The following is a 12043-nucleotide window of genomic DNA, read 5'->3' as shown; positions in this document are numbered from 1 at the left end:
TGACACACACCAAGTGGTACAGTTTTACATTTTCTTTTTTACAACTACCTGTGACAATTTTGTAGTTAAGTTAGACTAATTTTATTAGCTTTTTATTTTATAAAAATACCTGGATAATAGAAGAAATTATTTTCCTCTTGATAAATACATTCTCAGATTTAAGTGAAAATACTGTTTTAAAATTAGTTCATTAATTTAACTGGGGAAGATGCTATCTAAATTTAATATGTTAATATGCTTGTGTGATTTAACTAATACATGATTTTGTTAGTCATTGATATCCATTGAAATTTTTCTCTCAAAGTAAGAACTGAAGCATACTATGTAACCTGTGTGAAAAGGGTTAAAATAAAATTTTGTGAGGAACAATATGTTAAACTTCTAGTTTGTTACTTTACTGATTTTTTTTCTTTTTAAAGAACTCCACTCAAGTTATTTTGTGACACACTAGGGAAGGTAAATTTAAATACAAAAGAGTAATTCGTGCTTTAATCAGCAAGTCATCTTAAGAGAGAAAAGATAATACAAAAGTTAATAGCTTTCTTTCTTTGTACAGTCATTCTTCCATCTTTAATATTTTTATATTAACATGGCTTGTCATATATATTTTTTTCATTTGTGTTCTAACTTAATAGTTTTATTAGTCTTTGACTTTGTTTTTGTGATAAAAGCTTAAAATGATTATCTAAGACTAAATCGATGGATACTTTTAATGGAAGTCAAGCTTTCTAGAGTTTTATATGCATCTCATGAAAAAACTCTAGTTTTTATAATTTTATGAAGACAGTTTTCTTAAAATATTTCTTTATACATTAAGAACTTGAACAAAGATTTTATTTTTATCTGTTTATTTACATTTTCCTTATAGATTACATAATATTTAAAGCTAATATAGCATTTTAATTTGTTTTAACATTTTTTTTCCATCTTCTTGTAGTCCTACCTTAGATTTATTTCAAACTATTAATAAGGAAGATTTATTTTGTGAGTAATTGCACTAATAATTTGAATCTCTGAAACCTATTTCCTTGACAAGTTTTCTGAATTGTAACATTTGGAAAAACTGGGTGTGTGCCTGGGCCCTAGATAATTTTATAGTGACTTAAGTTCATTTTCTAGGAAATGCCAACTTTTTTTTTTTGATCCTGTGTTTATGGTTTTTGTGTTCTCTCATATAGCTGTGTATATTTTGGCCTTACTTCCCACACACATTAGCCCAGTAATCAAGTCTGTGAGCTAGGCAAAGCTGGTATCATCCGCACTGTACAAGTGGGGAAGTTGCCCCTGAGGATGATTGACTTCTTCCTGACGCCTTGAGTAGGTTATGCACCCTGGACTCTGAACCCCAGACCATGTAATTTGAAAGGAAATCAAATGTTAGATGCTGTAGGTATAGTGGGACAGGTCAATGCTAAGTACAACAGAATGGCTTCTGAAAGCTATTATTGTCTAAAACAGTTTTAGGAGTGTGGTCTGTGGGAAAGAACTAAGCCAAAATGCTAACCTTAGCCAGCCCATCATACAACACTCTGGTTGCCCAGTTATGAGCAGAGAGATTGGATCAGTCTCTAAGCTACTTTCTCCTTTACAGATCTATGAATCTAAGGTAATTTGTATGAAAATTTATTTCAGTTTGCTTATGTGACTTTTATCTGATTTCATGTTTAATCATTTTATCATAAGTTTAATCATTTGTCACTGTTTTATTTTGAACTAGAATTGAAAGGCATGTAGAATTTGTTGGTTTAATAAACTATAATTTTAGTTTATAAAGATGCAGAGCATAAGAGATTTTTAAGTACTGTGGAAACCCAGACCTTACTTGGATAGTAGCCCCAAATACTTCTGCTGACCCAGTGAGGTAGCCTAGTTACCACTTGTCTGAGGCATAAATAGTATTTCTTTGAATGGTGTCACTGTATGTATTATGAATGCAAAGCATTTCAGTTGTATTTTCCTCAAGAGAATCTTTAGATATCGATCAATGGAATAAAGTTATTGAGCAGCTAGGAACACCATCAGCAGAGTTCATGAAGAAGCTTCAGCCAACTGTGAGGAATTATGTAGAAAACAGACCAAAATATCCTGGAATCAAATTTGAAGAGCTCTTTCCAGATTGGATATTTCCATCAGAATCTGAGCGAGACAAAATAAAAAGTAAGCCATCCTTTCATTTTATTTGTTTTCATAATTCAAATGGTATTTTCATGTTTTTATGTTTACATTTGAAAATCTGTGAATATTAGGAAATAAAATAGTTTAAACCTTAAAATCACTCATAGACTGAAGGTATATACATCAAGATACTGTAGAACAAAAGCAAAGACCAAGCATCTTGTTCTCAATAAAATGGCTTAACTAAAGCTTTTGGCCAAAATTAAAATATCTAAATTTATCTGAAATATTTGTTTTATAATGTAACAATCAAAATTCAAGACAGTTTTCAATTATAAAAATACTTCAGTAACAATTCTGGAGTCAGAAACCATATGAAAGTGGTTCAGTGGAAGAGATGCCCACCTTTCTCCTGTGTCCTTGATGAAAAAGCATAGCTGTGTTTCCCCCATATCAAGGCTAGCTTCACCTTCATCAGAAAAGCTCATCTTTCCTTTGCCTATGCACATGAACTTTAATTACTGAGACCTCACTAAACCTTATGCCCAAGTCACTGAACTTGTTGAGTTTTTTACCTAGATTAGAAAACAAACAAACAAAAAGTCTACTTGCCAACATTGTCCACAGTTCAGCAAAGCAGAGGTGTCTGTGAAGTGTTTTGTACCATGGAGATGTGAGATTACTCGATTACTCTGAAGTTTTAAAAGTTGGTTCTGATTTCATTTTACTGTAATTATGAAAATACTCCCTGCACTTCATCCCTACGCTCTTGGCAGTGTCATCCTGGTTGAGGCACTTGCCACCTTTCTTGCCATGGTTTCTTAGGTTTGGGCCCTGACTAGACACTACTGTAAGGCTGCTTGGTGCCCTCATTCTATACACTGGGGCCTGTGCTTTCTCTCCTCCCTCCAAGATCCAGAGGCATTTAAAAAAAAGGAGGGGGCTGGAGAGATGGCTTATCAGTTAAGTGCTTGCCTGTGAAGCCTAAGGACCCTGGTTCAAGGCTCGATTCCCCAGGACCCATGTTAGCCAGATGCACAAGGGGGTGCACCATCTGGAGTTCGTTTGCAGTGGCTGGAAGCCCTGGTGCGCCCATTCTCTCCCCCCCCCCACTTTGTCACTCTCAAATAAATAAAAATGAACAAAAAAAAAGTTAAAAGCCTGGTCTGTAATAGTGGCCACTGGACCTTTAAAAGTTCTGAGCTCTGTTGATACAGAACCCATTGTACGTTTCTCCAAGTCATTGTATCTTTGGACTATCTGCTTGGTTCTTTAAAGTATGGTGTTGTGTTTTCATGTTAACTGAGTAAGTATATTAATCTAGTATTTGTTTTCACCCTAGCAAGTCAAGCCAGAGATCTGTTATCCAAAATGTTAGTGATCGATCCTGACAAACGAATTTCTGTCGATGAAGCTTTGCGTCATCCATATATTACTGTTTGGTATGACCCCACCGAAGCAGAAGCAGTAAGTGTCTTATTTGGAAAAGATGACTATGTAGAGTGCTCACTTTCCTTGTTAGATCTTCTGTTTATTAGTCCAAAACAGCTATATAAAAATAGCAAGCTCTAGACTTTAGGGGTCCTGATTATAACATTAGAACAGGGCTATCTGAGACCTAGGTTAGCACCCTTGGAGCCACTTGCTACTGGGGCTGTAGTCTAGAGTTCCTCAGGCATGAGCATGCTTATACTGTGGAGATGTAGTTGTCTTTAAACACAAACTGAAGCATCTGGGGCTGGAGAGATGGATCAGCAGTTAAGACGTTTGCCTGCAAAGCCAAAGGACCTCGGTTTGATTCCCCAGGACCCATGTAAGCCAGATGCACAAGGGGGCACATGTGTCTGGAGTTTGTTTGCAGTGGCTGGAGGCCCTGGTGTGCCCATTCTTTCTGTCCCTCTATCTGCCTGCCTCTCTCTCTCCCTCCCTCCATTCCTCCCTCCCTCTCTCTCCCCCCTCAAATAAATAAATAAATAAAAATAAAGTAAAAAAAATAAGAAAAAAACTGAAGCATCTGTTCTGTGACTGGTACTATGCCATGATCTTTAGTTATACCTTCTTTAGACCCTCAATTCAGAAAGGCTAAGCAACTTACCAGAAGTGACAAACTGCTTATCCTTCCCCAAAGCACCCAGGCCTCCCAGCTCCCTGCACATGAACTTCCCTTCCATGTTTGGTGTTCATAAGTATTATACATAGTGTCACTTGTCTGAATGGTCCTTAGCTGTGAGTGAATGACACAGTGATATGCCTAAATCATTCCAGTGGTGGAACACACATCTATATCTTGATTAGAGATTTTACCAGTATTTTAACATTGTTTTATATAAAATAAATTGGATTTGTGATTAGCCTTTGGTATATTCATGATATTCAGCATATTAATGAGTTGGGCTTAGCTCTGGATGGAACATATGGGCCTTATCTGGGTCTCACTCATATGGACCATATGAAGTATGTTCTAAGGAAGAGCTGCGCCTCACACAATAACTAGCACAGAGCCTCGTCCCTGGGGGATCACAAGGGAACAACTGGTGATTATTAAATTCTTTTAAAATTACTTTGGGGCACACGTCTATAGTGTCTTAAGGTTACATGATTATTGAGAGGTTGATCGACTCTCGGTTTTTGGTTTTTCTTTATTTTGATTCTAAAACTACAATGTCACTGTAATATTGATAAGCATGATACAACATCACACTTAAGATGAAGAAATCTTGTAAAAACATTTGCTAGTTAAACTGAGTCCACATTCTGGGAAGCGCTGCTACCTTTCTGTCACATCTCATTAGTTTAAACTGTTGACCTTACCTATCATTTAATTTTTAGCCACCACCTCAAATTTATGATGCTCAGTTGGAAGAAAGAGAGCATGCAATTGAAGAGTGGAAAGGTAATGGAAGATTATTTTATCCTTATTTATGGCAGTTTTCACAGCCCTATAAGCAGAGGCCTTTTGCTTTTTGACATTAGCCCATGGGAAGGAGCTGTAGACACAGAGACCCTGTAGTGCTCTTCCCTTTCCAGTTGAAGAATAAAGAAGTACAACACAAATGCATTCCTACTATTGGCTTCAAAGAAAACATTAAGGGCTTTTCACATGGTTTTCTGTGATCAAATATTGATTTATAATTGTATCATACTTATCTTGGTAATGTGAACATTTGTCAAGCAACACAAATTCACAGGCCACACTTACCTACAGTTTCCTACTAAGGTCATATGAACTCTGTAAAACTTTAAGCCATGTTTAAAGTACATGTTTTAAAATAGTTTGTGAAAATTTGCCAATAAAAAAATAGGCAGCCCTCTTGTAGGAGGCAAGAGCTTTCTGTACTGTATTATTTAACACACTTTCAGCCCTATGGTCAAAAGGGGCCTTCTGGTTTGAGAAGACTTATAGGTCTGCTGATGATTTATTTCATTTTCCTTTCCTTCTTAAAGAAAAAAAAATGTTTTAGCTGGGCGTGGTGGTGCACACCTTTAATCTCAGCACTCAGGAGGCAGAGATAGCAGGATCACCGTGAGTTTGAGGCCACCCTGAGACTCCATAATGAATTCCAGGTCACCCTGGGCTAGAGTGAGACCCTGCCTTGAAAAACAAAGCAAAAAAAAGTTTTAATTCTCTAAATGGGAAAAAATTTTTAATTATCTGTACCTTTAAGGTACTAAAACTTTATTCATATGTTTATTTGAAAAAGGTAGGCACATGGTGACTTCCCCAAGTCCCTGTGGAGGCTCTATATTTTTGAGAAACTATGTTGAGAATACAAATTTTATTTATGAATAATTTAATGGGGCCTATAAATACTAGTGTACTTCTCACAACTTTTTGAGAAATGGTATTTGATTTTAATACTAACATTTAATGGTGGTGGAGTAACCTGTAATACATCTTTAGTTTGTATTCACATGTATACATGGTATTGAGATTTAAGAGGATGATGGTCTTTGATCTTGGCTGGGCAGATTCTATTTAACTGCAGTTCTGTATTCAAAAAGCAATAACTGATATCTCATTTATGCAGGCTGGACCAGGAATGTACAGTGTAGTTTGTGTGGGTCAAATGGAAATTGTGAAAGGACCTTCCTGTCTGGAAATGCTTCCTAAATAACAGTGTATGATACCTATATAATAAAAGTATTCTCAATAGAAAATAAAGCATAGGAAAGAGGACTGGGGAGATAGTTCAGTGGTTAAAGTCACTTGCTTACAAAGCCTGCCAGCCCCAGTTTGATTGCTCAGTATTCGCATAAATGTGGTGCAAGCATCTGGAATTTGCAGCAGCAAGAGGTCTTCACATGACCATTCTCCACCCCATCTTAAATAAACATGCAAAGTATTTTTAAAAAATAGACAAGATAACAACATGAACCACACAGCCCAAAATAACCTAAACTGGCAAAGAAACTAAATCAGTGATTTTTCAATCAGAAGCAGGAACAGTAACCACTAAGGACTGTGGTCAGCAGAGTCCTCATTTGTCATGTATTGGGCCCTTCCAGTATGGTGTACAATCACCCACAGTCATTGTGGCAATGTAAGCAACCACTTGCTTCCGTGCAAGGCCCAGGGTTTGATTCCCCATTACCTCAGAAAAGGAAAGATAAGATGGGTGTTATAGGGGCTGGAGATATATCTCAGTGGATAAAAGTGCTTGTCATATAAGCATAAGGACCAAAGTTTAGATCCCCAGAACTTGCAAAAACTGGGCAGGCATAGCAGTTTGCCTGTAATCCCAGTGCTCCAGTGGCAGGGACAGTGGATCCCAAGGAAAAGCAGGCTACTAGACTAGCAAAATTAGTGAGCTCTGGTTTCAGTGAAAAATCTGACATCAACCTCTGGCCTCCACACATGCATACATACACTTGTCCATACATGTGAACACATACACATATCACACACACAAAATAAATAAATACACACACACACACACACACACACACAGGTGTTTTAGTCCAAGTTGACTATATTAATGAATTAGCTATGTATCACAATTCCATTGATTTGGAAGCAGAGTTTAGAGATTCAGAGAAAATGGCAAAGCAATTTAACTTGCATTTCTGTTTGAAGAGCTAATTTACAAAGAAGTAATGGATTGGGAAGAAAGAAGCAAGAATGGTGTTGTAAAAGATCAGCCTTCAGGTTAGTGATTGCTTTAATTGTGTGATTTCATAAATGGTGGAACTGTGTTTGATGGCTATTTAAGCCACCATTGAATGCGAAAATTGCTTGTAAGACCAGGCACGGTGGTCACGCACTCAGGAGGCAGAAGTAGAAGGATCTCTGTGAGTTCAAGGACAACCTGGGACTACAGAGTGAGTTCCAGGTCAGCCTGGGCTAAAGTGAGACTCTACCTTGAAAAAAACAAAAGCAAAAGAAAACAAACAAATAAACAAAATGCTTGTGAAATAGTCTTTTCCTCTTGGCCTGTCCTGATGGTTGTGCTGTGGGTGGCAACTTGTGTTTTACTCATAGCCAGTCCTTGAGCGCACTGCATTTTAAACATTCTTGTTTTGTCCTTGTAACAGCTATTGCCAGCTCATTATAAAGATGAGAAAATTGACTATAAAGCCTTTTCAATGTGCATGACCTTTGTACTGGTCCCATCTGGTTTAGAGAATAATATTAATGTAAACCTGCTTAAGATGAAATTTGTTTTTATTTTGTTTATTTATTTATTTATTTCTGAGGCAAGCTCAACAAACTGGCTTTTTTTTTTTATGAGAGAGAGAGAGACGAATAGGAATTGGCACACCAGGGGCTCCAGCCACTGTACTTGAACTCCAGATGTGTGTGCCACCTTGTGCTTATGTATGACCTTTCATGCTTGTATCACCTTGTGCGTCTGACTTACATGGGACCTGGAGAGTCGAACATAAGTCCTTAGGCTTCGCAGGCAACACCTTAACTGCTAAGCCGTCTCTCTCCAGCCCTGTTTTTCTTTCATGTATATTTGTATATATGTGTGTGTATATATATATATATATATATATATATGTATATATATGTGTGTGTGTATACATATGTATATATTTGTTTGCTTATTTATTTATTTTTAGAGAGAGAAAGAGAAAGAGAGAATAGGTGCACAAGGCTCTCTAGCCACTACAACAAACTTCAGACATTTACCATTTTGTACATCTGGCTTTACATGGGTACTGGGGAAAGGAGCCTGGGTCCTTAGGCTTTGAAGACAGGTGCCTTAATCACTGAGCCATCTCTCCAGCCCCAATATTTGTTTTACTTTTGATAAAATTATTTGTAAAATTTTCCCATTTTTGTACTTAACCTACCTTGTGGTAAAAGCCTGATGGCTAGGTATTTTGTGATTATGGGAGAATCTCTTATTAGTAATATTATTCTATATCTGCTGATTTCTACTTGTTTACTAAGTGAAACCTTAATTGTATTTATTTCCTCATTCTCACTTGAAATACACATATATGCATATTCACAGAAATGTAAATTTGCACAGCTTATTTTAAATCTTGAATTTCATACTCAGCATGACATGTGTCAGGTAGTGAAAGATGATACACCATTAGCAAAATTTTATCTTCTTGTTAGCCACATACAAATTTAAGTGTACACACACTAACCTCTGAGAATGTGGAAGCTTTGCTGAAACCAGACTAAAGCATGGATAGTAGGAAACAGTATGGCTTCATTTGCATTCAAGGGTTAAAATACCAGGTTTCTGGACTCACCAAAAAAAGTACATAGGAAGGCACTATTTTTTTTTCCTTTTTGAAGTATATAATCTTTATTTCAGATAGTGTCTTTATCACAAAACATTTCTTTGACTGTTCATGTGTTTTTTTCTATATACTTGGAGTTTATGTTATAAATGAAATGTCCATGGCATTTGAATTTTCTCCAGGTAATACTTTTAGGATAAATTCAGCAATTGCCTTCTAAGGTCTATTTGAACTCAGCAAATATTTTTTAAATGGTTAACATGATGAGACATGGCCACATGTATGTCTACTCACATGGAAGAAGAAGAGTGTCACAAGGCAACTCCTAGACTACTTGGGACCTGGGGCAAAAGAAAGACTTGAGGGAAAGTCCCAAAAGCTTATAGTATACTTAAATAACTCATGCATGGTAGTACTTAGAATTGAGTACTAAAAAAGACAGAACCAAGGAATAGCCTCAAGTCTCATTGCCTGAATTTGCAGCAATGTTGTGCCTCAGATTTTATTCTATTTGGTTTTCTTAGCACAGATGCAGCAGTAAGTAGCAACGCCACTCCTTCTCAGTCGTCATCTATCAATGACATTTCATCCATGTCCACTGAGCAGACCCTTGCCTCAGACACAGACAGCAGTCTCGATGCCTCAACAGGACCCCTTGAAGGTTGTCGATGATAAGTTGAAGACAGCAAACTTGTCATCAGTGAAGGAACTCTCACTTCCATGGCCCTGAAATGTGTGGGAATCGATGGAACCAAATAGAAAAACTCCATGTTCTGCATGTAAGAAACACGATGCCTTGTCCTACTCAGTTCTAGTCGGATTGCCTGCTTAGATTATAAAGTGAAGCAGATTATGTCTGAAGAAAAGAAGTACAACCACACTTTTAGAAATTTTGTTCAAGATCATTTCAGGTGAGCAATTAGAATAGAAGATTTTTTTTTTACAAGTTGTGTGGTAATGGTGATAACAGGTTCTCATCATCTATAACTGTTGGGACTTATATGCATGTGACCACAATGCTTGCTTGAACTTGCCCATCTAGCACTTTGGGAATCAATATTGAAATGCCAAATAATCTTACAGGTTGTGCTGCTACTATGATGCTCTCATAATCCTCGTTAGTAATTTGGTGTTTGTCCAGAAAAAAATAGATTTATGTGTACTAATTGGCCACCATCATATAATATTTTACCCTCTTTTATGATATGATTTATTCTATCTTTTGTATTTCAGAAGGAATAAATTAAAATTTATTTAATAAATAAAAAATATAGCTTTTCTTAAAGTTGTGGTATTTGGGGCAAAAAATTATCACTGCTAAAACCAAAACACTTATATGAACACTGTTTCCTCTAAAATGCCAGCTTGGGGTGGTTCTACATCAAGCTTTACTGCATGGTAGAATTTTTATTGTTTTATTCTGCTTAAAGACATATATAACTGAAATCCTTTCCACTTACATCCTTTTTTTCATGGTCTTCTGGACTATTATAATGCTGCCTAGAATTTCACCTTTCTCAGATAAATAACCTCCATCTCAGTAAGTAGACTTCTGAATCCGTCACTTAAAATTAGAGTAGAACTGGGCTGGAGAGATGGCTTAGTGGTTAAGCGCTTGCTTATGAAGCCTAAGGACCCCGGTTCGAGGCTCAATGCCCCAGGACCCACGTTAGCCAGATGCACAAGGGGGCGCATGCGTCTGGAGTTCGTTTGCAGTGGCTGGAGGCCCTGGCGTGCCCATTCATTCTCTCTCTCTCTCCCTCTCCCTCTCCTTCTGTCTGTCACTCTCAAATAAATAAATAAAAAATAAAAAATATTTTTAAAATTAGAGTAGAACTGACAGTGTTCTCAAGATCAGTCATTTACCAAACGTTCCTTTCTCCAGAACCCAGCTTGGGTCCATTCCTTACATCCTTTCATTCACGATATAAAGTAAGGTGACCTCACGTGGCAGTGTTTCTTTTTGCCAGTATCACATTCTAACCCAGTTTTCTTTCTTACTGGAGGAAGCTGTGTCAGCCAGCACCAGGCTGACTCAGATTTTCAGTTTGTTGTTGTTGTCTATTTTGTAGAGGCATTTCCTTTTCTTAAGGGAAGTCCATGAATATTCTGGAAAAATTCTTCAGAAGAACCTAGAAGGAAAACCCTAGAGAATAGTGATTCACTCTTGAGTATTTTCTGAATTAAAACTGCTCACCTGAAATTGATACTTTCAGACTTCCTAATATGTAAGTTATTAAAAATTCATTGAGATATACTGAGTATTTACATATCACTGCAGAAATGGAGTTATGGTGATTGTGTTGGTTTTACCTGTGCTCAGAATGTTTTCCCCTTAAGCTTACTTTGTTACCAACTCATAGCTTGTGTTCAATTATTTTGAAAGCTATTTGGTGAACAGTCTATAAAATGTGTTCCAAGAGGAATTTTGATAAGAAATTCATCATAAGTGTCATCTGAAATACCTGATTCATTCTGCACCAGTTGTATACTAAAGTTGGAACCCTTGATGAACAGTTAATCTTAAAATAAGGACAAGTTTTATATTATGCTTACAGATGGTTTCTTGTACAAAGTACAAACACTAATATGGATGGAGGCAGAAATGCCAGTTGATAGCTTAGAGTCGTTTTGGCCCCGGAGACCTGGTGTTACATTATGAAAGTTATCACTATTCATATATAAGCATCTTATGATAGCCTTCTCTCTAACACACATTCTTTTAAGACTTCACTAAATATATCTTTAGAAGGAAAAACAAAGAAAAGGGAGTTCTTTGGGCTGCGGTAACTGCCTATACCATGTAACAGCAGTGATGTTCTGAGGATGAGGGGTCATCCAAGTGCCATTGACCAGGAGACACTTAGAGCAAGATGCCCCACAAAGTGACTTCTCTGCTCACCTATTCCTCTGCTTGCCCAGTAAGCCTGTTGTCATGAATGGAGCCTGTTCTGGTTTGGGCAGCGTCTTCCTTCAGGTCGGAGAGTCGTGCTTGGGACTATCCACAGAATAGCCTCAGAAATAGCTCACCTCAATTTCAGGCTCCTCCCTCCTGAGCCTAGGTTTTCCAGGGTCCTGGTGCAATGCAAACAATTTCAAACTGATCTCTGTGGACAATGGTGATGTTAGATAAATAATCTGAAAAAATATGCTTAAATTTTTCATCTTTTTATTTTATTTTTGTAATTTATATTGTACACACCCTGGAAGCAACTATTTTGGACAT

General features: G+C 37.1%; 1 protein-coding gene across 6 annotated transcripts in view; it reads left to right on the top strand.

Annotated features, from left to right (window-relative positions):
* Mapk9 (mitogen-activated protein kinase 9) overlaps positions 1-10097 on the top strand; it is a 54649-nt gene extending 44552 nt beyond the window's left edge. For 5 of the 6 annotated variants that reach the window (XM_045152057.1, XM_045152058.1, XM_045152059.1 and 2 more), the window contains 5 exons: positions 1975-2157; positions 3458-3582; positions 4945-5008; positions 7190-7261; positions 9347-10097. In XM_045152057.1, the coding sequence (XP_045007992.1) occupies positions 1975-2157; positions 3458-3582; positions 4945-5008; positions 7190-7261; positions 9347-9489 (587 nt within the window). In that variant the 3' untranslated portion in view covers positions 9490-10097. Of the gene's footprint in view, positions 1-1974; positions 2158-3457; positions 3583-4944; positions 5009-7189; positions 7262-9341 lie in introns of all 6 variants that reach the window. The other variant, XM_004666608.2, reaches the window with a different exon arrangement.
* The last annotated feature ends 1946 nt before the right edge of the window (positions 10098-12043 follow it).

This window comes from Jaculus jaculus, chromosome 6 (genome assembly GCF_020740685.1).
Source record: "Jaculus jaculus isolate mJacJac1 chromosome 6, mJacJac1.mat.Y.cur, whole genome shotgun sequence".
Classification (NCBI taxonomy): Eukaryota; Metazoa; Chordata; class Mammalia; order Rodentia; family Dipodidae; genus Jaculus; species Jaculus jaculus.
The sequence above is the reverse complement of the archived record's forward strand: the minus strand, read 5'-3'. Positions and strand labels throughout refer to the sequence as shown.